The sequence below is a fragment of the Salmo salar genome, chromosome ssa19, assembly GCF_905237065.1.
Source record: "Salmo salar chromosome ssa19, Ssal_v3.1, whole genome shotgun sequence".
Classification (NCBI taxonomy): Eukaryota; Metazoa; Chordata; class Actinopteri; order Salmoniformes; family Salmonidae; genus Salmo; species Salmo salar.
This window is the reverse complement of record NC_059460.1, coordinates 39984949-40011944: the sequence shown is the minus strand read 5'-3', so window position 1 is coordinate 40011944 and position 26996 is coordinate 39984949. Positions and strand designations below refer to the sequence as shown.

The 26996-nt window shown below is 46.5% G+C and overlaps 1 protein-coding gene across 2 annotated transcripts in view; it reads right to left on the bottom strand.

Moving 5' to 3' along the window:
* The window catches only part of LOC106578786 (CSC1-like protein 2), a 105226-nt gene that overhangs the window by 6482 nt on the left and 71748 nt on the right, over window positions 1-26996 (bottom strand). For both annotated transcript variants that reach the window (XM_045702296.1, XM_045702297.1), the window contains 11 exons: window positions 25743-25866; window positions 25329-25462; window positions 24994-25131; window positions 17772-17925; window positions 17197-17303; window positions 9218-9304; window positions 5324-5389; window positions 3828-3990; window positions 2987-3092; window positions 2012-2179; window positions 1384-1499 (listed from right to left, as the gene is read on the bottom strand). In XM_045702296.1, the coding sequence (XP_045558252.1) occupies window positions 1384-1499; window positions 2012-2179; window positions 2987-3092; window positions 3828-3990; window positions 5324-5389; window positions 9218-9304; window positions 17197-17303; window positions 17772-17925; window positions 24994-25131; window positions 25329-25462; window positions 25743-25866 (1363 nt within the window). The remainder of the gene's footprint in view (window positions 1-1383; window positions 1500-2011; window positions 2180-2986; window positions 3093-3827; window positions 3991-5323; window positions 5390-9217; window positions 9305-17196; window positions 17304-17771; window positions 17926-24993; window positions 25132-25328; window positions 25463-25742; window positions 25867-26996) is intronic.

Below are 26996 nucleotides of genomic sequence, written 5' to 3'. Positions count from 1 at the left end.
ATGGTATGGTAGCTAGAGGTGTTTTATTTCGACTAAATATAGTGGTGCGTCAGTCTAAGTAACGTAATAAAAACAATCCCCATCAAAACCCATCAGTTTAAGCTAGAGATATGTCAGCCTTCCACATCTGCTGTGAAAAGGTCTTTGTCAGATCATGAGACATCTCAAAAACCGGTCTTCCAAAAAAACACTAAAAAACGTCTGAACGGCTGGGGTACAAACTAATACGACCCCTCTACGGAAAGGGGAGACTCTCACAAACACCATGGTGTTCTCCGTTTTGCTCTACGACCCCCACAAGTGTCACGGGACTCATCTGAAGGTAACTCATACAAACACATGGAAGTATAGAGATATATATACATATTTAACCATCTGAAGATAACCAATATAAATGCATGGAAGTATGGAGGTATATATAGATATTTAACCTTCGTCTGAAGGTAACCCATACAAATGAATGGAAGTATGGAGGTAGTTTAGTGCCAACAAAGAGGCTAAACATAATTATAATCCTGATCTTTCTTAGATATAAACCAGACACTTCAAAACCTTATTCCGCATGATACATTTTTTTACTGTCTTTAAAAAAAAAAATTGTTTATGAAAGTGCTATTCAATGTGTTTCTATGGGCTATAGTTGTAAAGGCCAAATTCAAGATTTTATCAAAATGTTGTAATATTGTTTTGGGGGGGTTCCCCCTAAAGGGGTCCTAAAATTCTAAATCAAATAGCTAAATGTTCCATGTTATGACCATCTTAAAACAATTCCATATGACCATCTTAAAACAATTCCATATGTTAGCTAGGATAGTCTACAGGCAACAGACCGAAAAGCAGGCCAGTGTGAGGGAGAGAGAGGGGGGGGGGGGGGGTAGGCAGAACTGTGTACATATGTCTTGGTAAGCTGTATCTCGCTATGTCTTGTCTTGTATGCCTCTCAAATTCCCCACAGTAGCCTAAAGTCAACCTCCTCCTGTCTGGTTTTATTTAAAATGACAAAACTTTCCCCAGGACTTCGTAGCCCATCATCTAGTTGGATACAACAAGAAAAATAATCTGTTTTGTGATAACTGCACTGTAATTGAATTTGTTGGGAAAACATTGTTTTTCGGTTAAGGATTTTTCTTAATGTTAACGATCCCAACGTTGTTTTAACATTTAAAACGTTAACACCCCTAGCCATTAATCCTCTAGAACCTAAATTCCCCCCGATGAGATTTTAAGATTGTAATTTACACTTGTCTATAAATGCATCATTTGTCTCATATTGCATACAAGATCCTTATGGTACAAGAGAATGTGTTCTCAATTACTTTCCTGGTTAAATGAATAAAATATAAAACACTATAAGAAGAGTCTCTCTGGCTGGTGGGTTTTTACCTTGTAGTTGTGAGCGCTGAGATATTTGAAGTGTCCGAAGCAGACATGGGACAAGCAGACGATGATGGTGATGATCAGAACGATGAAGGTAAACATAGAGGTAGGGGCTGAGAAACCTGAGAGAGAGAGAGAGGAAAGATGAAGAGGGAAAAAGACAGAGAAAAAGGAGAGAGAGAGAGAAATGATGAAGAGAGAGAGAGAGAAAATCAACATGTCAGTAGGATGCGTTCCCTATGGTCCCTAGTCAAAAGCAGTGCACTACGTAAAGAAACAGGTTCCCATTGGCTTGTTCAAAAACAGTGCACTACATCGGGAATAGGGTCCCATTTGGGGCTCCCGACTGGCGCAGCCGGCTAAGGCACTGCATCTCAGTGCTCAAGGCGTCACTACAGACCCTGGTTCGATTCCAGGCTGTATCATAAACGACTGTGATTGAGAATCCCATTGGGCGGCGTACAATTGGCCCAGCGTTGTTAGGGTTTTCCCAGGGTAGGCCGTCATTGTAAATAAGAATTTGTTCTTAACTGACTTGCCTAGTTTAAATAAAGGTTCAATACATTAATGTGACACACCCTATATATGAGATAGTCTTATGACCCAGAACGGCCACTAGATGGCGACCTCATACCTGTGCGGAGAGTGGAGAAGAACAGGAGCCAGAAGAGACAGAGGATGGGTGCTGCCACCACCTGGTTGACGGCCCCAGAGTGGATCTTCTTGTCCAGCTTGGAGGGAAGGTAGGCATAGTACATGTTGTAGCGATCTGCCAGGTGCTTCAACAGCATGTACATCAGACCTGGAGAGAGAGAGGAGAGAGGAGAGAGGGGGAGAAGAAGAAGAGAGAGCACGAGCAAAAGAGAGAGAGAGGGAGGGGGAGATGGGAGGAGAGCGAGAAAAAGGAGAGGGGGAGTGAGGGGTAAAGAGGAGCAGAGACAGACAGTGAGTGTAACTATCTTCTCCATAAGCCCCCCTACAGGGGTCCTCTCCCTCTTCATTAACAGTGGATCTCAGCCCCCCCCTGAAGATGACGATAAGTCAGGACAATACATCACCTCACTAAACCAGTTAGTAACAGTGGATCTCAGCCCCCCCCTGAAGATGACGATAAGTCAGGACAATACATCACCTCACTAAACCAGTTAGTAACAGTGGATCTCAGCCCTCCCTGAAGGTGAGGATAAGTCAGGACAATACATCACCTCACTAAACCAGTTAGTAACAGTGGATCTCAGCCCTCCCTGAAGGTGACGATAAGTCAAGACAATACATCCCCTCACTAAACCAGTTAGTAACAGTGGATCTCAGCCCCCCCCTGAAGGTGACGATAAGTCAGGACAATACATCACCTCACTAAACCAGTTAGTAACAGTGGATCTCAGCCCCCCCCGAAGGTGACGATAAGTCAGGACAATACATCACCTCACTAAACCAGTTAGTAACAGTGGATCTCAGCCCTCCCTGAAGGTGACGATAAGTCAAGACAATACATCACCTCACTAAACCAGTTAGTAACAGTGGATCTCAGCCCTCCCTGAAGGTGACGATAAGTCAAGACAATACATCACCTCACTAAACCAGTTAGTAACAGCGGATCTCAGCTCACCGAAGGGGACGATGATTGGACAGGTGATGCTGTATGTCATGACCACAGTGAAGACACACATCATCCAGGCATAGGCCGCCCCAAACTGGAACTCATACGCCTGGTGCTGCAGAACATAGAAATAGAGTTATAGAACTGGAACTCATACGCCTGGTGCTGCAGAGCATAGAAATAGAGTTACAGAACTGGAACTCATACGCCTGGTGCTGCAGAGCATAGAAATAGAGTTATAGAACTGGAACTCATACGCCTGGTGCTGCAGAGCATAGAAATATAGTTATAGCACTGGAACTCATACGCCTGGTGCTGCAGAGCATAGAAATAGACACAACTGGAACTCATACGTTTGGTGCTGTAAAGTATAGAAATAAAATATTAGAACGGCAACTCATTCGCTTAGTGCTGCAGAACATAGAGATATAATTATAGAATTGGAAAACTTGATGATGCAGAGAGACACACATTAACATTAGCCTCAGTTCAACAAAAGCATAGCTTGTCATGGTTGGGGTTCATTCCATTTTAATTTAGGAAGTAAATTGAAAATTCCAACTTCCTCATTGCTCTCCTTATTGGAATTTCAGTTTTCTTCCTGAATTGATTGTTTTGTAATAGATTTGACCCAGACCCAGTAGCATTTAACCAGAGATGAAGAAGTGAAGCGGGAGGCTTGACTCCGACCCCAAATCTGCACATTTATTCTCATCGTTAGAGCGGTCAGTCGACTATCTTGTCACTTTGATATAACTATGTGCATCCTAGATGCGATGTAGTTTATTATGAGATGTAGTTTATTATGTGACAGGTCTTCATGGCCACTAGGTGGTGCTCCTCTACTCACCCTCTTGACGTTGCGTCTCTCGGCAGCAGAGCGGGCCAGACACAGCCGGGTCATATACATGAGCAGACCAGGGATCCTCAGCAGATCCATGGCGTTACCGATGAACGCCGACGCGATGACATAGTTCACAAAGAACGCCCCGTTGTCAGGCAGGAACACACACCTGGGGGGGGGGGGACGACGACGACAGGAAATTACATCACAACAATAACATAGCTTTTTCACACTCGTGCCAACCAGAACCATACTACGCTGGATTGGATATGTTCTGTTCTAGTCACATTACCATTTCCGGCATGTTTGTGAAATGATGTGGGATGCGTAACCAGGCCAGGGGTATTAAATACTGACTTCCTCCTAGAGGACTAAACTAAAACCCAAAGAACAGACAGATCCATAAAGACACAATATGATGAGAGAATATGGAAGCTGTTCTGATTGTCTGCTAACAATGATCTCCTCTAGCACAAACAAGGCTAAGATAAGAAATACAATGTTAGATTATGAGGGATGGGGGGGAAGACAGGAAATGTCATCACAACAACAATATTACTCACTGAATCTCAGACCCTAGGCACTTGTGAGACAATTCAATAGGTGTGGTAACTCATTCTAGCCCTGTTGGCCAGGTGTGGCAACTCATTCTAATCACTGCCAGGCTCCAACCCCCACCGCCAGGCTCCAACCCCCCACCGCCAGGCTCAAACCCCCACCCGCCAGACTCCAACCCCCACCCGCCAGACTCCAACCCCCACCCGCCAGACTCCAACCCCCACCCGCCAGACTCCAACCCCTTCAAATTTAGTTCTGGACCTTGAAGTCAGTTTCAATGGTTTGTTTCATTCTTCCCCTATAATCAGGTCTGATTTAGACCCGGGACAACAGGTGGTCTGATTTAGACCCGGGACAACAGGTGGTCTGATTTAGACCCGGGACAACAGGTGGTCTGATTTAGACCCGGGACAACAGGTGGTCTGATTTAGACCGGGGACACCAGGTGGTCTGATTTAGACCGGGGACACCAGGTGGTCTGATTTAGACCGGGGACACCAGGTGGTCTGATTTAGACCTGGGACAACAGGTGGTGCAATTACTGGTCAGTATTCCAGACCTTGTAGGGTAAGATTTGAATACCCCTGACCTAGGGGGTTAGGGGCTAGGCTGCTAGGGGTTTAGCTCTTCCTAAAAGACTACGTTAAACAAAGACCAGCTGGTTCCATAAGGGACGCATCAGAGAATATGGAAGCTGTTTGGATTATAGACAGGTCGAAGATAGATAACTGTTACAAACACAACTAAAATAAGACTGACAGCTTTAGATTACGAGCCAGAACGTGGCCCGACGAGCCAGAACGTGGCCTGATGAGCCAGAACGTGGCCTGATGAGCCAGAACTTGGCCAGCAGAGACCACAGTGTACAAGGTAAAGGCTCAAAGCTCCCTAGATGGCAGGAACCTAGGAAGAAACCTAGAGAGGAACTAGGAACTGCTACTTACTCAAACCTCACAGCAGCGTCAGCCAGGAAGCGCTTGTCAAACAGCCATCGGAAGAAAACGTCCAGACTGGAATGAAAAAGAAAACAGTTCAGTTGTCAGAGCAATAGAGGAGGTGAAGTATGATGATCCATAAAGGGACAGATTACAAACACTCAAATGGGACATGATGTGAATCTGCTTAACACTCAGCATTAAGGAGATGGATTGGGGGTAAAGCCCTGTGATAGACTAGTGTCCTGTCCAGGGGGTGTCCTGTACATCACGCTGTCTCCCTACAGAAACAGGAGATGGACTAGTGTCCTGTCCAGGGGGTGTCCTGTACATCACGCTGTCTCCCTACAGAAACAGGAGACAGACTAGTGTCCTGTCCAGGGAAGTGTACTGTACATCAAGCTGTCTCACTACAGAAACAGGAGATAAGCTCCTGCCCTATGGGCCATTTCTGAACCGCACAAGGCTTCTTATTGGACTCCATTGAAAGTACATTTTGGTCCAGGGCTAGGCCAGGATCTGTGTTCGGGAAACTGTCCCAAAACGTTGCCTACTAGCTACGTCGTGAACAAACATACGTTAGGTAGAGGAGTTAACTGGCTGAGTAGTAAGTCGTCCTCTGTAGCAACGCCAGGATAGTGGGTTCGATTCCTGGGACAACATTTATGTCAAATGTATGCTTATATATATATACTGCTAAAAAAATAAAGGGAACACGTAAACAACACAATGTAACTCCAAGTCAATCACACTTCTGTGAAATCAAACTGTCCACTTAGGAAGCAACACTGACTGACAATAAATTTCAAATGCTGTTGTGCAAATGGAATAGACAACAGGTGGAAATTATAGGCAATAAGCAAGACACCCCCAATAAAGGAGTGGTTCTGCAGGTGGAGACCACAGACCACTTCTCAGTTCCTATGCTTCCTGGCTGATGTTTTGGTCACTTTTGAATGCTGGCGGTGCTTTCACTCTAGTGGTAGCATGAGACAAGTGGCTCAGGTAGTGCAGCTCATCCAGGATGGCACATCAATGCGAGCTGTGGCAAGAAGGTTTGCTGTGTCAGTCAGCGTAGTGTCCAGAGCATGGAGGCGCTACCAGGAGACAGGCCAGTACATCAGGAGACGTGGAGGAGGCCGTAGGAGCGCAACAACCCAGCAGCAGGACCGCTACCTCCGCGTTTGTGCAAGGAAGAGCAGGAGAAGCACTGCCAGAGCCCTGCAAAATGACCTCCAGCAGGCCACAAATGTGCATGTGTCTGCTTAAACGGTCAGAAACAGACTCCATGAGGGTGGTATGAGGGCCACTGGCGCCCTGTGCTCTTCACAGATGAAAGCAGGTTCACACTGAGCACATGTGACAGACGTGACAGAGTCTGGAGACGCCGTGGAGAAAGTTCTGCTGCCTGCAACATCCTCCAGCATGACCGGTTTGGCGGTGGGTCAGTCATGGTGTGGGGTGGCATTTCTTTGGGGGGGCCGCACAGCCCTCCATGTGCTCGCCAGAGGTAGCCTGACTGCCATTAGGTACCGAGATGAGATCCTCAGACCCCTTGTGAGACCATATGCTGGTGCGGTTGGCCCTGGGTTCCTCCTAATGCAAGACAATGCTAGACCTCATGTGGCTGGAGTGTGTCAGCAGTTCCTGCAAGAGGATGGCATTGATGCTATGGACTGGCCTGCCCGTTCCCCAGACCTGAATCCAATTGAGCACATCTGGGACATCATGTCTCGCTCCATCCACCAACGCCACGTTGCAACACAGACTATCCAGGAGTTGGCAGATGCTTGAGTCCAGGTCTGGGAGGAGATCCCTCAGCAGACCATCCGCCACCTCATCAGGAGCATGCCCAGGCATTGTAGGGAGGTCATACAGGCACGTGGAGGCCACACACACACTACGGAGCCTCATTTTGACTTGTTTTAAGGACATTCCATCAAAGTTGGATCAGCCTGTAGTGTGGTTTTCCACTTTAATTTTGAGTGTGACTCCAAATCCAGACCTCCATGGGTTGATAAATTGGATTTCCATTGATTATTTTTGTGTGATTTTGTTGTCAGCACATTCAACTATGTAAAGAAAAAACTATTTAATAAGATTATTTATTTCATTTAGATCTAGGATGTGTTGTTTAAGTGTTCCCTTTATTTTTTTGAGCAGTGTATATACACAGTGGGGGAAAAAAGTATTTGATCCCCTGCTGATTTTGTACGTTTGCCCACTGACAAAGAAATTATCAGTCTATAATTTTAATGGTAGGTTTATTTCAACAGTGAGAGACAGAATAACAACAAAAAAATCCAGAAAAACGCATGTCAAAAATGTTATAAATTGATTTGCATTTTAATGAGGGAAATAAGTATTTGACCCCCTCTCAATCAGAAAGATTTCTGGCTCCCAGGTGTCTTTTATACAGGTAACGAGCTGAGATTGGGAGCACACTCTTAAAGGGAGTGCTCCTAATCTCAGTTTGTTACCTGTATAAAAGACACCTGTCCACAGAAGCAATCAATCAGATTCCAATCTCTCCACCATGGCCAAGACCAAAGAGCTCTCCAAGGATGTCAGGGACAGGATTGTAGACCTACACAAGGCTGGAATGGGCTACAAGACCATCGCCAAGCAGCTTCGTGAGAAGGTGACAACATTTGGTGCGATTATTCGCAAATGGAAGAAACACAAAAGAACTGTCAATATCCCTCGGCCTGGGGCACCATGCAAGATCTCACCACGTGGAGTTGCAATGATCATGAGAACGGTGAGGAATCCGACCAGAACTACACGGGAGGATCTTGTAAATGATCTCAAGGCAGCTGGGACCATAGTCACCAAGAAAACAATTGGTAACACACTACGCCGTGAAGGACTGATATCCTGCAGCGCCCGCAAGGTCCCCCTGCTCAAGAATACATATACATGCCCGTCTGAAGTTTGCCAATGAACATCTGAATGATTCAGAGGACAACTGGTGAAAGTGTTGTGGTCAGATGAGACCAAAATGGAGCTCTTTGGCATCAACTCAACTCGCCGTGTTTGGAGGAGGAAGAATGCTGCCTATGACCCCAAGAACACCATCTCCACCATCAAACATGGAGGTGGAAACATTATGCTTTGGGGGTGTTTTTCTGCTAAGAGGACAGGACAACTTCACCGCATCATTTGACGGGGCCATGTACCGTCAAATCTTGGGTGAGAACCTCCTTCCCTCAGCCAGGGCATTGAAAATGGGTCGTGGATGGGTATTACAGCACGACAATGACCCAAAACACACGGCCAAGGCAACAAAGGAGTGGCTCAAGAAAAAGCACATTAAGGTCCTGGAGTGGCCTAGCCAGTCTCCAGACCTTAATCCCATAGAAAATCTGTGGAGGGATCTGAAGGTTCAAGTTGCCAAACGTCAGCCTCGAAACCTTAATGACTTGGAGAAGATCTGCAAAGAGGAGTGGGACAAAATCCCTCCTGAGATGTGTGCAAACCTGGTGGCCAACTACAAGAAACGTCTGACCTCTGTGATTGCCAACAAGGGTTTTGCCACCAAGTACTAAGTCATGTTTTGCAGAGGGGTCAAATACTTATTTCCCTCATAAAAATGCAAATCATTTGATAACATTTTTTATATCCGTTTTTCTGGATTTTTTTGTTGTTATTCTGTCTCTCACTGTTCAAATAAACCTACCATTCAAATTATAGACTGACCATTTCTTTGTAAGTGGGCAAACGCACAAAATCAGCAGGGGATCAAATATGTTTATTCCATGTGTAACTCTGTGTTGTTGTGTGTTGAACTGCTGTGCTTTATCTTGTAAATGAGAACTTGTTCTCAACTTGCCTAACTGGTTTAAATAAAGGTGATATAAAATAAAAATAAATATATGTTATCAATAAAAAGACATGTAGTACCTGCTGAGTCCTAGAGAGGGCAGCAATAAGACCATGAAGATGAGGAAGGTGTAACATTTATGCATGGTGGTCCTGTTTTCGCCAGACCTATTAGAATACATGAAAAGTCAAAACGATCAACATTACATACAACAGCTCTCTGTATGGGTCTCTACCAGGTAAGACAGGTCCCAGATCAGTTTGTGCTGATTTGCCGAATTCCTACATACTGGACCATAGGAGTTGGAAAGACAGCACCAAACAGATCCGGAACCAGGCTAACCAGGTGACAACAGAGAATACTTAGTTAATGATATAATGTAGCTCTTCATTCATTATATATACAGCACACAAACATCCCCTGATGTCCACTCCAATACTGTACACACAGAAAACATCCCCTGATGTCCACTCCAATACTGTACACACAGAAAACATCCCCTGATGTCCACTCCAATACTGTACACACAGAAAACATCCCCTGATGTCCACTCCAATACTGTACACACAGAAAACATCCCCTGATGTCCACTCCAATACTGTACACACAGAAAACATCCCCTGATGTCCACTCCAATACTGTACACACAGAAAACAGTGTGAGTGTCTTTAGGAGAGTTGTACCAGGTCCAGTGGCCCTAGAAGAAGGTGGAGTAGTGTGTGTATGTGTGTGTGTGTGTGAGTCGTACCGTGTCCAGTGTGTGTGTGTGGGGGTGTGTGGGTGGGGGTGTGTGTCACCAGGCAACAGCAGGGTGCATGTGACCTTGTCTAGTGCAGTAGTGCCTAGGTAAAGGTAAGTTGCAACGCCCGCTTACCACGTGCTTACATACTTTCGCTTACAACTCGCTGCCGCCTGCTAGCCCTTCTGGTGAATTGGGGAGCAACTTCATGCACAAGTCTCCCCTTGCCGGTACAAAGCTTCCTGTGGGGCCTCCTCGCGGCAGCACACGTTAACTGGTTGTCTTGAAACTCCAGACTAACCCGGCAGGGGATCTCGGAAGCAGCAGTGGGCCCCAGAGACGCATCCGTACAGGCCCACCTCTGTGTGGACACGCCCTGGCAGCCGTCAAGCACTGCCCCGCTGCCTTGTGGGTTAGTCTGGTACGACTAAAAGTTAGGGGAGCACACCTTGAGAGAAAAGCAGCGTGCTGGCGGCGCGCGGTGGGTGGATGCCAACAGACTGGGGATCCGGCAGCCTCCTGCAGCTGTGGAAGATACTGGTCGTCCTGGGTTTTCCCCCTCGCCACTGGAATTTCAACCATCCTACAGTGAAGTATCAGCGGCACTTTAAATAACTTCCTTTGCGCCAGTATCCACTTCTGACCTCGGTGAAGCCATCAACCGGAAACCGGACTAAAGCCTGGCGGCGTTGGGGTGTCTGGTGACGGGGGCAGGAGTAAATGCACCGGGAGTCCTTAAATCAGATCCCTGCACGCCAGCAGCACAGGTCTATTATGGGTCGCCAGCAGTTGGGACTTGGCAGTTGCTCTCGGCAGACCCCTGTGTGACTGAGCAGCCCTATTTAGGAGCCAGACTGCTCACCCCAGCTGGGGAGAGGCCTAAAAATTGCACTCACTCCTTCCTGGATAGGCTACCGCACACCTATCTGCAGTTCCACTCAGCGGTTGAAAAAATGCTAAAGAAAAGAATTCCCTGAAACTGGCGACATGGAACATCAGAACTCTTCTGGACACTGACAATAATAGCAATAGAACACATCGGAGAACAGCTTTGATTGGTGCAGAACTAAGGCGCTACAATATTGACATTGCTGCCCTGAGTGAGACCAGGTTCCTGGATGAAGGTTCCCTGGATGAGGAGGGAGAAGGTTACACCTTCCTCTGGAAAGGTTACCCTCAGGGTGGACAACATCAGCACGGTGTGGGACTGGCAATTAAGAACATCCTTTTACCCAGCCTCACCAAAACACCTGTCGGTATAAGTGAAAGACTCATGTCTCCCCTAGCCAAGATGCGTTATGCTACTCTTCTCAGTGCCTATACACCAACATTACCATCTGAAAATGAGGCGAAGGACTGCTTCTACCAGTCACTAGATGAGGCCCTTCACCGCATCCCCAGGAATGACAACATCTTTCTGCTGGGTGACTTCAACGCTAGAGTGGGACAGAACAACAGGATATGGAGCAGAGTTCTGGGTAGGCATGGTGTTAGCCAGCTCAATGAGAACGGCATGAGACTGCTAACTCTATGTGCCGAGTATGATCTCATTGTCACTAACATCTTGTTCCAGCAGAACAACAAATATAAAAACATCATGATGCAACCCACGCTCCAAACACCGGCACCTGATCGACTACGTCATAGTGACACGTTCTGACACTAATAACATCCTGCTGACAAGTGACATGAGGAATGCTGGACAGATCACCGTATGATACTGGCTAAACTCCAGGTGAGAATACGTCCTCCCCAACGCCTGCAGACGTCCAGCAAGAGCTGTCTGCACTGTATCCGGCTTGAGAAAGCTGCAGTAAGGGATGAGTTCCGTCGCTCTCTCGCTGAAATGCTGAAGGAGAATGAGCCTCTTCTGAGCACAGAGGATCCCATGGACCCAGAAGTGGGCATCTATCAGCTCAGAGGATCCCATGGACCCAGAAGTGGGCATCTATCAGCTCAGAGGATCCCATGGACCCAGAAGTGGGCATCTATCAGCTCAGAGGATCCCGTGGACCCAGAAGCGGGCATCTATCAGCTCAGAGGATCCCATGGACCAGAGGTGGGCATCTATTAGCTCAGTGCTCTATCAGGCAGCGGCCCACTTCATTGGCTACAGGAGGTAGGAAACATCAGGATTGGTTCGATGAGAACTCGGACACCATCACAACCTTACTGGACAATATGCACAAAGCAGACAGGGCCACTCTCAACAGCCCCACATCTGCTACCCTCCTCCAGCATCACGCAAGAAAGTGCAAACAACCTCGCATGCTCTGCAGAACAAATGATGGACAAATAAGGCACAGGAAATCAAAATGTATGCCGATGAAAAAACGCACCATTTCTACAAACTGAGCTAAAGCTATCTATGGCCCTAAAAATCACTCCATCACTCTACTGCAAACAGCTGATGGTCTGACTCTCTTGACCCACCAAAACCAGATCCTGATGAGGTGGGCTGCCCCACCAAAACCAGATCCTGATGAGGTGGGCTGCCCCACCAAAACCAGATCCTGATGAGGTGGGCTGCCCCACCAAAACCAGATCCTGATGAGGTGGGCTGAACCCCCAAAACCAGATCCTGATGAGGTGAGGTGACCACTATGAAGCAATACTCAATCAGTGCTCTCCTACAGACCACTCTATCCTGGAAGAACTGCCTGTCCGTCCACCCATTCAAGACCTCAACCATTCGCCAAACTTCCAAGAGGTGTTATCAGCAATCCGTTCCCTCAAGAACAACAAGCCTTGTGGCGCTGACAGCATCCCGGCAGAGCTGCTGAAGAAGTGAAGTTACTGCTGACAGCATCCCGGCAGAGCTACTGAAGAAGGGAGGTTACTGCTGACAGCATCCCGGCAGAGCTACTGAAGAAGGGAGGTTACTGCTGACAGCATCCCGGCAGAGCTACTGAAGAAGGGAGGTTACTGCTGACAGCATCCCGGCAGAGCTACTGAAGAAGGGAGATTACTGCTGACAGCATCCCGGCAGAGCTACTGAAGAAGGGAGGTTACTGCTGACAGCATCCCGGCAGAGCTACTGAAGGGAGGTTCCTGCTGACAGCATCCCGGCAGAGCTACTGAAGAAGGGAGGTTACTGCTGACAGCATCCCGGCAGAGCTACTGAAGGGAGGTTCCTGCTGACAGCATCCCGGCAGAGCTACTGAAGAAGGGAGATTACTTCTGAAAAACATCAGGACCTTTTCATGGCCTTCCACACTGTGAGCAGGGAACTACTATGGGGCATTCTACTCAAATTTGTCTGTCCAGACAAATTTGTCAACAATCTTTGCCAATCTTTGTTCCATGATGGGATAATGGCTCGGGTGGCCATAGGAGGCAAGAGTCAATGCCCTTTGTAGTAAGCATCGATGTGAGGCAGGGGTGTGTGCTGGCACTTGTGCTCTTTAACATCTTCCTCTTATGTGTCACCCAGCTTCTCCACAAGTTGCTTGAGGACAGCAGCGGTGTTGTGGTGGACTTCAGGCTGGATGGAAACCTACACAACATCAGGAGGCTCCAAGCAACCACCAAGGTTTCGACAGAGCGGGTTCTTGAGCTGCAGTATGTTGATGACTGTGCTCGTGGCCCACACTCCAGAAGACCTTCAGTCTGTCCTTGTAGCGTCTGTGAGGGTCTATAGCAGGATGGGACTGTCTATCAACACCACCAAGACAGAGGTGGTCTGCCAATGGAGATCCAGCCCTCCACCCACCATGCCTGTCTTCACTATTGAACACAAATCACTGGCAATAGTCTTGTCATCCAAATACCTGGGTAGCATCCTCTTGGAGGATTGCAGCATCGACCTCGAAATTCAAAACAGGATCAAGCAATCATCAGCTGCCTTCTGGAAACTCAGACACAGGGTCTTCCAAAACATGGATATCCACCTCCACAACAAAGTCGCCGTCTATCAAGCCGTTGGCATCACCACACTGGTTTACAGCTGTGAAGCCTGGGTCACTTTACAGCTGTGAAGCCTGGGTCACTTTACAGCTGTGAAGCCTGGGTCACCTTACAGCTGTGAAGCCTGGGTCACTTACAGTCGCCACAACAAGAAGCTTGAGCGATTCCACATAAGATGCCTGCAGTTCATCCTGGGATTCACCTGGTGCGACCGTGTGACCCATACAGAAACACTTGGTAAGACCAACTGTAAGAGTATGGAGGCCATGGTCACCCAGCACCAACTGCACTGGCTTGGGCATGTCATTAGAATGTCTCAGGAGTGCTAGCCGCGGAAGATCCTGTATGGCCAGCTGTACTTCGGCCGGCGGTCTGCAGGGGAGCAGATGAAAACGTTGCTGACGAAGCGCAACATCAAACCCACAGACCTAGAGGATGGTGCTGCCGACCATTCCAGCTGGCGGCAGCTCTGCCAGAGCTGTGGACAGAGGTGTGAGGAGGAGGGGAGCACAAAGAGACAGCAAAAACAGCTCAGGAGTTTGTGGATCTCGTAAATATTAAATAGTCCACATGGCTATTTGATTAATTGTTCAGCAGTCTTATGGCTTGGGGGTAGAAGCTGTTAAGGAGCCGTTTGGACCTAGACTTGGCGCTCTGGCACTGCTTGCCGTACGGTAGCAGAGAGAACAGTCTATGACTTGGGTGACTGAAGTCTGACATTTGTTTGGGCCTTCCTCTGACACCGCCTAGTATATAGGTCCTGGATGGCAGGAAGCTTGGCCCCAGTGATGTACTGGGCCGTACGCACTACCCTCTGTAGCACCTTTCGGTCGGATGCTGAGCAGTTGCCATACCAGGCGGTGATGCAGTGAGTCAGAATGCTCTCGATGATGCAGCTGTAGAACTTTTTGAGGATCTGGGGACCCATGACAAATCTTTTTAGTCTCCTGAGGGGGAAAAGGCGTTGTCGGGCCCTCTTCACAAGTTCCTTGGTGTGTTTGGACCATGATAGTTTGTTGGTGATGTGGACACCAAGGAACTTGAAACTCTCGACCCGCTCCACTACAGCCCCGTAGATGAGAATGGGAGCCTGTTCGGCCATCCTTTTCCCGTAGTCCACAATCACCTCCTTTGTCTTTATCACGTTGAGGGAAAGGTTGTTGTCCTGGCACCACACTGCCAGGTCTCTCACCAAATAATTCACAGTTAACTCAGAAGTGGAAGTCATCATCGGATACAATGGACTATCATAACGTGTGTGAGTCGTACCGTATCCAGTGTGTGTGTGAGTCGTACCGTATCCAGTGTGTGTGTGAGTCGTACCGTATCCAGTGTGTGTGTGAGTCGTACCATGTCCAGTGTGTGTGTGTGTGTGTGAGAGAGAGTCGTACCGTATCCAGTGTATGTGTGAGTCGTACCGTATCCAGTGTGTGTGTGAGTCGTACCGTATCCAGTGTGTGTGTGAGAGAGAGTCGTACCGTATCCAGTGTGTGTGTGTGTGAGAGAGAGTCGTACCGTATCCAGTGTGTGTGTGAGTCGTACCGTATCCAGTGTATGTGTGAGTCGTACCGTATCCAGTGTGTGTGTGTGTGTGAGAGAGAGTCGTACCGTATCCAGTGTGTGTGTGAGTCGTACCGTATCCAGTGTGTGTGTGTGAGTCGTACCGTATCCAGTGTGTGTGTGAGTCGTACCGTATCCAGTGTGTGTGTGAGTCGTACCGTATCCAGTGTGTGTGAGAGTCGTACCGTATCCAGTGTGTGTGTAAGTCGTACCGTATCCAGTGTGTGTGTGAGTCGTACCGTATCCAGTGTGTGTGTGTGAGTCGTACCGTATCCAGTGTGTGTGTGTGAGTCGTACCGTATCCAGTGTGTGTGTGAGTCATACCGTATCCAGTGTGTGTGTGAGTCGTACCATGTCCAGTGTGTGTGTGTGTGAGAGAGAGTCGTACCGTATCCAGTGTATTTGTGAGTCGTACCGTATCCAGTGTGTGTGAGAGAGAGTCGTACCGTATCCAGTGTGTGTTTGAGAGAGAGTCGTACCGTATCCAGTGTGTGTATGTGTGAGAGAGAGTCGTACCGTATCCAGTGTGTGTGTGAGTCGTACCGTATCCAGTGTGTGTGTGTGTGAGAGAGAGTCGTACCGTATCCATTGTGTGTGTGTGTGAGAGAGAGTCGTACCGTATCCAGTGTGTGAGTCGTACCGTTCCGTATCCAGTGTGTGTGAGAGTCGTACCGTATCCAGTGTGTGTGTGAGTCGTACCGTATCCAGTGTGTGTGAGAGTCGTACCGTATCCAGTGTGTGTGTGAGTCGTACCGTATCCAGTGTGTGTGTGAGTCGTACCGTATCCAGTGTGTGTGTGAGTCGTACCGTATCCAGTGTGTGTGTGAGTCGTACCGTATCCAGTGTGTGTGTGAGTCGTACCGTATCCAGTGTGTGTGTGAGTCGTACCGTATCCAGTGTGTGTGAGTCGTACCGTATCCAGTGTGTGTGAGTCGTACCGTATCCAGTGTGTGTGTGAGTCGTACCGTATCCAGTGTGTGTGTGTCGTACCGTATCCAGTGTGTGTGTGTCGTACCGTATCCAGTGTGTGTGTGAGTCGTACCGTATCCAGTGTGTGTGTGTGAGTCGTACCGTATCCAGTGTGTGTGTGAGTCGTACCGTATCCAGTGTGTGTGTGAGTCGTACCATATCCAGTGTGTGAGAGAGAGAGTCGTACCGTATCCAGTGTGTGAGAGAGAGTCGTACCGTATCCAGTGTGTGTGTGAGTCGTACCGTATCCAGTGTGTGTGTGAGTCGTACCATATCCAGTGTGTGAGAGAGTGAGTCGTACCTTATCCAGTGTGTGAGAGAGAGTCGTACCGTATCCAGTGTGTGTGTGAGTCGTACCGTATCCAGTGTGTGTGTGTGAGTCGTACCGTATCCAGTGTGTGTGTGAGTCGTACCGTATCCAGTGTGTGTGTGAGTCGTACCGTATCCAGTGTGTGTGTGAGTCGTACCGTATCCAGTGTGTGTGAGAGAGAGTCGTACCGTATCCAGTGTGTGTGTGTGTGTGTGTGTGAGAGAGAGAGTCATACCATATCCAGTGTGTGTGTGTCTATGTGTGTGAGTCGTACTGTGTCCAGTGTGTGTATGAGTGAGAGAGAGTCATACCATATCCAGTGTGTGTGTGTCTATGTGTGTGAGTCGTACTGTGTCCAGTGTGTGTATGAGTGAGAGAGAATGGTACAGTGTCCAGTGTGTGTGTGTGTGTGAGTGGTACCGTGTCCAGTGTGTGTGTGTGTGAGTGGTACCGTGTCCAGTGTGTGTGTGTGTGAGTGGTACCGTGTCCAGTGTGTGTGTGTGTGAGTGGTACCGTGTCCAGTGTGTGTGTGTGTGAGTGGTACCGTGTCCAGTGTGTGTGTGTGTGAGTGGTACCGTGTCCAGTGGGCCTCGAAGAAGGCAGAGTAGTATACGATGGTGGGTAGCAGGGCGGAGAAGGCCCACAGCAGCAGGGTGGGGAAGAACTGGGTCACAATGGGGTTCTGGAGGAAGAGATGAAGAGAGGGAGGAGAGGAAGACCGGGAGGGAGGAGAGGAAGAGCGGAAGGAGAGGAAGGAGAGGTGGAGGATGAGGAAGAGAGGTAGAGGAGGGAGGGGTAGAACATTGCAGATGAAGGTTAACAGTTAAGGTTAGTTATAGTACAGACTAATGCCCTTTATCCACTATAGTGTCAACCAAACCATACTCTGCTGGCTCCTGTCCAGCTCAGTTACAGCACGGTGGGTGTGTAACCAGTCCAGTGCAGGACAGCTTGATTCAGTCGTGTGAAAAGGGTCAAACTGATCTGCGTCTCAAATGGCACTTTATTTCCTTATATAGTGCACTATATAGAGAATAGGGTGCACTATATAGAGAATAGAGTGCACTAAATAGGGAATAGGGTGCTGTTTGGAACGCATATTGACATTCGACCTCCTGAGCTTCAGAACGAGAGGTCAAAGGTGACTCACGTTGAGGTACTCGACAGGCTTGGTGACGTTGAACTTGTCCATGGTGGAGATGATGATGGCGGGGGTTGTGAGGAAGAAGAGGAGGAGGAAGAGGATACAGTTGATGATGAAGCATCTCAGCCACCAGGGGAACCCTCCTACTGACAAATGCTCCCTGGGAGAAATCAGGAGAGGACAGGTCAATCTATCAATCCAAGAATAGAATGCAACTTTATGATCCATACAGGGTTCATACACATTTTCACAGATTGAAAAGTAAAAAAATTCCATTACTTCTCCGTGACCTTTAACCAAATTTCCATGACCAACAATTGGCTGCGTCTCTATGTACATACAGAGTCCTCTGTAATTATTGGGACAATGACACATTTTTGTTGTTTTGGCTTTGCGCTCTAGCACTTTGGATTTGAAAATACAATTACTATGAGGTTAAAGTGCAGACTGTCAGCTTTAATTTGAGGGTATTTTCATCCATATCGGGTGAACCGTTTAGAAATTACAGCACTTTTTATACCTAGTCCCCCCCATTTTAGAGGAGCAAAAGTATAGGGACAAATTCACTTATATTTGTATTGAAGTATACAGAAGTTTAGTATTTGGTCCCATTTTCCTAGCACCCAATGATTACATAAAGCTTGTGACTCTACAAAGTTGTTGGATGCATTTGCTGTTTGTTTTGGTTTTGGGTCAGATAGGGTGGTTGACCACCCATTATCTCTCCTGGAGGGTGGTTGACCACCCATTATCTCTCCTGGAGGGTGGTTGACCACCCATTATCTCTCCTGGAGGGTGGTTGACCACCCATTATCTCTCCTGGAGGGTGGTTTACCACCCATTATCTCTCCTGGAGGGTGGTTGACCACCCATTATCGCTCCTGGAGGATGGTTGACCACCCATTATCTCTCCTGGAGGATGGTTGACCACCCATTATCTCTCCTGGAGGGTGGTTGACCACCCATTATCTCTCCTGGAGGATGGTTGACCACTCATTATCTCTCCTGGAGGATGGTTGACCACCCATTATCTCTCCTGGAGGGTGGTTGACCACCCATTATCTCTCCTGGAGGATGGTTGACCACCCATTATCTCTCCTGGAGGGTGGTTGACCACCCATTATCTCTCCTGGAGGATGGTTGACCACCTATTATCTCTCCTGGAGGATGGTTGACCACCCATTATCTCTCCTGGAGGATGGTTGACCACCCATTATCTCTCCTGGAGGATGGTTGACCACCCATTATCTCTCCTGGAAGAAGGTTGACCACCCATTATCTCTCCTGGAGGAAGGTTGACCACCTTTGATGTAAAACATTTCAACATTACAACCAAATACGTTTTATACCTTTTGAAATAATTTGCTCATTCAATATATCAAAGAAAAAATGGATATGGTAGGCAATACATATTTTTATTCAGCTGAAGCAAGCCCACTTTTCTAGTTTAGTCATATTTACCTTAGAAGTGTTTACTTTGCAGGCTGACTAGCATCTACTGAGTCACAATGTCTCATACATTCTATATACAAATCAACTGGAAGTATCTATAAAACAAGTTTTGAATAATCCAAAATAAAGGCTACATCTAATATTTTTTCCTAAAATTAATGTTCACGATTCACAATTTCTTATTTTGATTCACATGACTCCAACCTAAGGTGTATGTAAACTTCCGACTTCAACTGTATTACCTCAATTACCTTGACTAACCGGTGCCACATTGACTGTACCGTAACACCCTGTATATAGCCTCCACATTGATTCTGTACCAGTACCCCCTGTATATAGCCTCCACATTGACTCTGTACCGTAACACCCTGTATATAGCCTCCACATTGAGTCTGCACCGTAACACCCTGTATATAGCCTCCACATTGATTCTGTACCGGTACCTTCTGTATATAGCCTACACATTGACTCTGTACCAGTACCCCCTGTATATAGCCTCCACATTGACTCTGTACTGGTACCTCCTGTATATAGCCTCCACATTGACTCTGTACCGTAACACCCTGTACATAGCCTCCACATTGACTCTACCGTAACACCCTGTATATAGTCTCCACATTGACTCTGTACTGTAACACCCTCTATATAGCCTCGCTATTGTTATTTACTGCTGCTGTTTATTTGTTTTTCATATCTTTTTTTTTGGGGGGGTTGTTCTTAAAACTGCATTGTTGGTTAAGGCCATGTAAGTAAGCATTTCACTGTAAGGTCTACACCTGTTGTATTCGGCGCATGTGACTAATAAAATTTGATTTAAAGGGTTGCCCGGCCCAAGCAGTCAAAGTGATGTAATTTAACCATTATTCTGCGTTGTAAATTGACATGGAATTGGGTGATTTTTTTTCTTATCGCTTCAAAACGGAAAATGGATGAAAATAAAATGGCAGTTTTAACATTAAGAAAAATTGTCACAACCTCTTGTAGGAGAAGATTTGAATACCCCTGGCCTAGAGGGGCTTCCACTCTATGACCCTTCACATACATACAGGACTGAGGCTGACACCAAGAGACGACGCCAGATATGTACAGTCTCAGCTGTGAGGTAATCTGATAACAGCACTCAGCAGTTGGCTAATCATCTACACCAGCTGTCACGAGTCAAGATCACTTCCGCAGTCAAAAAGAAAGCAGTCAGTCCACTCAGATTTTTTTTTTTTTTACATTAACCCAATAAAAACTGTTCTGTAGGAATGAGGTGTGTAGTAGCCCTAATACATTATCACAGCATATTGGCTATATGCCTGGTCTAATACATTATCACAGCATATTGGCTATATGCCTGGTCTAATACACTATCACAGCATATTGGCTATATGCCTGGTCTAATACACTATCACAGCATATTGGCTATATGCCTGGTCTAATACACTATCACAGCATATTGGCTATATGCCTGGCCTGCCAATATTGTTCTTCTCAGACCATATTATATTTCAAAGCTCAAAACAAAAGAGTTGGTGTAGCACTTGTGAGGCACAGACCTGCATAAATTGAAATAATGTGCAAATAATGTCCTTTTTTATTTTACTGGACTGATGGTACCTGCATCTGACGTTCATGGTGCTTTCAAGAAAACTGGGAACTCGGGGGGGAGAAGGTCAAATCATGCATGACCTCCGTGAACTTCAGGTCGGGGCGCTCTAGAAAGATGCCAGAGTATCCGAGTCAGATGACCGTTCAAAATGATTTTCCCGAGTTTCCAGTTGTCTTGAAAGCACATTGAACATCAGATGCAGGGACCATCAGTCCTTGAACGCACTGAAGTAGGATATTCCCAGAGTTCCCAGTTGTTTTGAACACGGCATTAGTCTCAGCGGAGAGAGGGAGAGAGCAGCAGAGGGTCCGACTCTCACCGTCCCTGCTCGCTCTCGCCAACCTTTCCTACGGTGAGACTGACCAGAGGGGCCACCAGTCTTCCACCTGGTGGCGTAACGAGTCGCTCCGCATCTGCCTCATGCACAAATTAATGTTGTTCCTATGACCAGAGAATGTCAAATATTCTGTGATATTAAAATAGACACGACGAGCTGCTAATAATAATTAAAACGCAGAGCTATCGATATAATCGGCTACTCATTCATTGCAGTGGAATTATGGAGAAGAGCGTTTTATGTTTTGCAATAGTGTTGAATAAAAACTGGGTTGATTGACAGTGCTAAATAAAACTTAAACATGAACTCAGTCATAAAAACAGTAGCTTTTTGCTGTATTCTTTGCCAGTCTCTTTCTGGTCATGGTTTTAGTATCGAAACTTTGCTGTGTGGAAACTGTACGTAGTCCTAGTGATTTGAGCTATCCGATTGGCCAGCGCAGTAGGTGCACGCGATTTACCCACAGATAACCCGGTCCGCTGGATAGACGGAGTTTGTCTTTTCAGGCAAATAAAATGGTTCAAAATGGGAACAATGTCTACCCAAGGCGCAGGGCTTCTGAATCAAACGCAACTACTGCCAACAGTGCAACACGCAACACCTTTAAGCCTTTATGGTTGACTTTTCTACAGAAATGTTTGCTGATCGAATAGGAATGCCTTGATCGCAGTCGACCGGTCGGTGACCACTGATCTAGACAGGAGAGAGACTTTTTTTTCTTGCTTGTTCCTTTGTTTTTTAATATACTGCTCAAAAAAATAAAGGGAACACTTAAACCACACATCCTAGATCTGAATGAAAGAAATAATCTTATTAAATACTTTTTTCTTTACATAGTTGATTGTGCTGACAACAAAATCACACAAAAATAATCAATGGAAATCCAATTTATCAACCCATGGAGGTCTGGATTTGGAGTCACACTCAAAATTAAAGTGGAAAACCACACTACAGGCTGATCCAACTTTGATGGAATGTCCTTAAAACAAGTCAAAATGAGGCTCAGTAGTGTGTGTGGCCTCCACGTGCCTGTATGACCTCCCTACAACGCCTGGGCATGCTCCTGATGAGGTGGCGGATGGTCTCCTGAGGGATCTCCTCCCAGACCTGGACTAAAGCATCCACCAACTCCTGGACAGTCTGTGGTGCAACGTGGCGTTGGTGGATGGAGCGAGACATGATGTCCCAGATGTGCTCAATTGGATTCAGGTCTGGGGAACGGGCGGGCCAGTCCATAGCATCAATACCTTCCTCTTGCAGGAACTGCTGACACACTCCAGCCACATGAGGTCTAGCATTGTCTTGCATTAGGAGGAACCCAGGGCCAACCGCACCAGCATATGGTCTCACAAGGGGTCTGAGGATCTCATCTCAGTACCTAATGGCAGTCAGGCTACCTCTGGCGAGCACATGGAGGGCTGTGCGGCCCCCCAAAGAAATGCCACCCCACACCATGACTGACCCACCGCCAAACCGGTCATGCTGGAGGATGTTGCAGGCAGCAGAACGTTCTCCACGGCGTCTCCAGACTCTGTCACGTCTGTCACGTGCTCAGTGTGAACCTGCTTTCATCTGTGAAGAGCACAGGGCCCCAGTGGCGAATTTGCCAATCTTGGTGTTCTCTGGCAAATGCCAAACGTCCTGCACGGTGTTGGGCTATAAGCACAACCCCCACCTGTGGACGTCGGGCCCTCATACCACCCTCATGGAGTCTGTTTCTGACCGTTTGAGCAGACACATGCACATTTGTGGCCTGCTGGAGGTCATTTTGCAGGGCTCTGGCAGTGCTCCTCCTGCTCCTCCTTCGCACAAAGGCGGAGATAGCGGTCCTGCTGCTAGGTTGTTGCCCTCCTACGGCCTCCTCCACGTCTCCTGATGTACTGGCCTGTCTCCTGGTAGCGCCTCAATGCTCTGGACACTACGCTGACAGACACAGCAAACCTTCTTGCCATAGCTTGCATTGATGTGCCATCCTGGATGAGCTGCACTACCTGAGCCACTTGTGTGGGTTGTAGACTCCGTCTCATGCTACCACTAGAATGAAAGCACCGCCAGCATTCAAAAGTGACCAAAACATCAGCCAGGAAGCATAGGTACTGAGAAGTGGTCTGTGGTCCCCACCTGCAGAACCACTCCTTTATTGGGGGTGTCTTGCTAATTGCCTATAATTTCCACCTGTTGTCTATTCCATTTGCACAACAGCATGTGAAATGTATTGTCAATCAGTGTTGCTTCCTAAGTGGACAGTTTGATTTCACAGAAGTGTGATTGACTTGGAGTTACATTGTGTTGTTTAAGTGTTCCCTTTATTTTTTTGAGCAGTGTACAAATATATATATTTAAAAAATATATGTGATAAGTTCTATGCAAAATGAAACGCCTCTCTGAGGACATTAACGTTTTCTGAATCTGAATCGGTTTCTCTAAATGGAAATTCCCCCCCGCCAAGAGAAACATATTACGTTGTAAAATGTATTTCCTACACATTTTGCCATGACGAATTTGCAATTGTATTACTCATTTCCTGCAATTCTACACATTTTGCCATAGGGTGGAGGTAAATGTTTACAGTTTTAAATATGATAACTAATGATCAATGAGCCACACCCCGGTGGGTAATTCAACCAACAAACTACAAGTTTGGATAGCTTGCTGCTCGACTAAATTTACCAATCAAATAAATGTTTTGCTGACAGGACTAATTGAGTAATTGTTGATGCACAACCAAATTTCTAAATTACACCTTATACAATATATAATATATATATATATATATATATATATATATATATATATATATATATATATATATATATATAGACATAATAATATTATATTACTTTAACACTCAACAGTAAATTGAGACGCTGACTGAGTCCCCCCTGCTCTGTCAGGTTGGATGGGGAGCGTTGCTGCACAGCTATTATCAGGACTTTCCAGAAACGGTCGATCGGGTTTAAGTCCGGGCTCTGGCTGGGCCACTCAAGCACGGGGGTGGTAGCATCATGTTGTGGGGGTGCTTTGCTGCAGGAGGGACTGGTGCACTTCACAAAGTAGATGGCATCATGAGGATGGAAAATTATTTGGATATATTGAAGCAACATCTCAAGACATCAGTCAGGAAGTTAAAGCTTCGTCGCAAATGGGTCTTCCAAATGGACAATGACCCCAAGCATACTTCCAAAGTTGTGGCAAAATGGCTTAAGGACAACAAAGTCAAGGTATTGGAGTGGCCCTCACAAAAACCTGACCTCAATCCTGTAGAAAATGTGTGGGCAGAACTGAAAAAGCGCGTGTGAGCAAGGAGGCCTAGAAACCTGACAGTTACACCAGCTCTGTTAGGAGGAATGGGCCAAAATTCCCCCAACTTATTGTGGGAAGCTTGTGAAAGGCTACCTGAAATGTTTGACCCAAGTTAAACAATTTAAAGGCAATGCTACCAAATACTAATTGAGTGTATGTAAACTTCTTACCCACTGGGAATGTGATGAAAGAAATAAAAGCTGAAATAAATCATTCTCTGTACTATTATTCTGACATTTCACATTCTTAAAATAAAGTGGTGATCCTAACTGACCTAAGACAGGGCATTTTTTAAATGTATTTGGCTAAGGTATATATATATACGGGGGCCTACAAAGGGGGACAGTTGCCCATCCCTGTTCTACATGTATCCAAGTCAAATAGACCTGGGGTAAATCTGACATCATAACACACTCAAGAGAACTGCTGTCTAACCAGAAGTCGTTCTTACTTTGGATGTCTGGTGGTGACATAACACATTAAATTCCCCAGAGGGAAACGGAGTACATAAATCTGTGCTGTATGTATGTGTGTGTTCTCACCAGTAGACGTTCTGTGGGTCTGGCGCATAGCCGACCGTCCAGGAATATGTGTGAAGGTGCTGGCTGAAGGTAGAAGACCTGGGTTCCCTCTGACAGTGGCAGCCCTGACAGTTACAGGCATTGTAGTCCTTCAGGATACTGAACAGGGAACCATATAGGAAGACATCACTCAATTTATAGTTACCAACGCACAAAAAAAGACAAACATTGATTTCCAGCTTTCTCACATTCGTTCCAATAGCCGAGTGATGAACGACACTTGAAAGTATAGAAGGAGAGATTACAAAAAAAAAACGCAAACATCCTCTCATTCCTCTGGTCACACAGGCTCTTACATGGCGGTCATGGCTTCGTTCTGGAACGTAACAAAGGCCATTCCTAGTGGTTTACTGTTGACCTTCTCCTTCTCCTTCCTGTACTCCTCCTTCAGCTTCGACTCCAGCTTGGTGTAGTAACTCACTGCCTCCTCCTGTAGGATAGAGATGGTTAGTTAGAAGATGAAGAAGACGAAGAAGAAGGACTAATGAGAATACTATGAGTGAGACGGTACGAAAGACAGATTTATGGTCACTTTAAGCAACATATCCAAAGGGAATTTGATTGTGGCATTTGGATAGGAAAAAGAAAACACTCACAAATACAAATTCCAAGAAACATTTTGAATCAACTCCTTAGGAGTATTGTTATGATGTGGTACTGTAAATGGGTTTGAGGTGAGGGTTAAAAATACAGCTAGACTTTGGTCTTACCTGTTCACAGCCCTTGATAATACAGCAGCAGAGATGTCCACAGGGTTTGGGGTTGATCATGGTGGGGATGTGTTCCTTGGACTGTAGGTCTTTAAAGAACTTCATACTACGTTCAGTCTTCTTCCTGTTTACAGAAGCACATGACAGCACACATGCTCATATCACATGACCAAATACACTGGCCATACACAGGATTACTAGACAAATTAATATTGCTCATAGAGATGGAAAGAGGACTCATCTGTGCCGCTATGGCGTCTGTGACAGCATGGGTAGCGCCATTAAGGCTATCTCAATTTTAAAGTAGTGCATGTTCTTCTTCTTTTGTGCTTGAAAAAAGTGTGAAACGAATATATTGGTGATTTACCGCCAACTGCAGTGTTGGGAGTACTGAATCAAATCTGTGACGACTAGATGTAGTTTGGACCACTATCATGGTCCCAACACACTGAGACAGTCATGAAGAGGGCACGACAACACCTTTTTGTATCCCGGTTTCACCTGTACCGGGCAGATGGCAGACAGCGTGTATGGTGTTGTGTGGGCGAGCAGTTTGCTGATGTCAACGTTGTGAACAGAGTGCCCCATGGTGACGGTGGGGTTATGGTATTGGCAGGTATAAGCTACAGACAAAGAACACAATTGCATTTTATCAGTGGCTATTTGAATGCACAGAGATACTGTGACAAGACCTCAAGGCCCATTGTCATGCCATTCATCCGCCGCCATCAACTCATGTTTCAGCATGATAATACATGGCCCCATGTCACAAGGATCTGTACACGATTCCTGGAAGCTGAAAATGTCCCAGTTCTTCCATGGCTTGCATACTCAGCAGTCACCCATTGAGCATGTGTGGGATGCTCTGGATCGACGTGTACGACAGCGTGTTCCAGTTCCTGCCAATATCCAGCAACTTCCCACAGCCACTGAAGAGGAGTGGGACCAACATTCCACAGGCCACAATCAACAGCCTGATCAACTCTATGCGAAGGAGATGTGTCGTGCTGCATGAGGCAAATGGTGGTCACACCAGATACTGACTGGTTCTCTGATCCACACTCCTACCTTTTTAAAAAGTTATCTGTGACCAACAGATGTATACCTCTATCCCCAGTCATGTGAAATCATAGATTAGGTCCTAATTTATTTATTTCAATTGACTGATTTCCGTATAATGAACTGTAACTCAGTAAAATCTTTCAAATTGTTGCATGTTGCGTTTATTTTTGTTCAGTATACTTTAAAATGGTG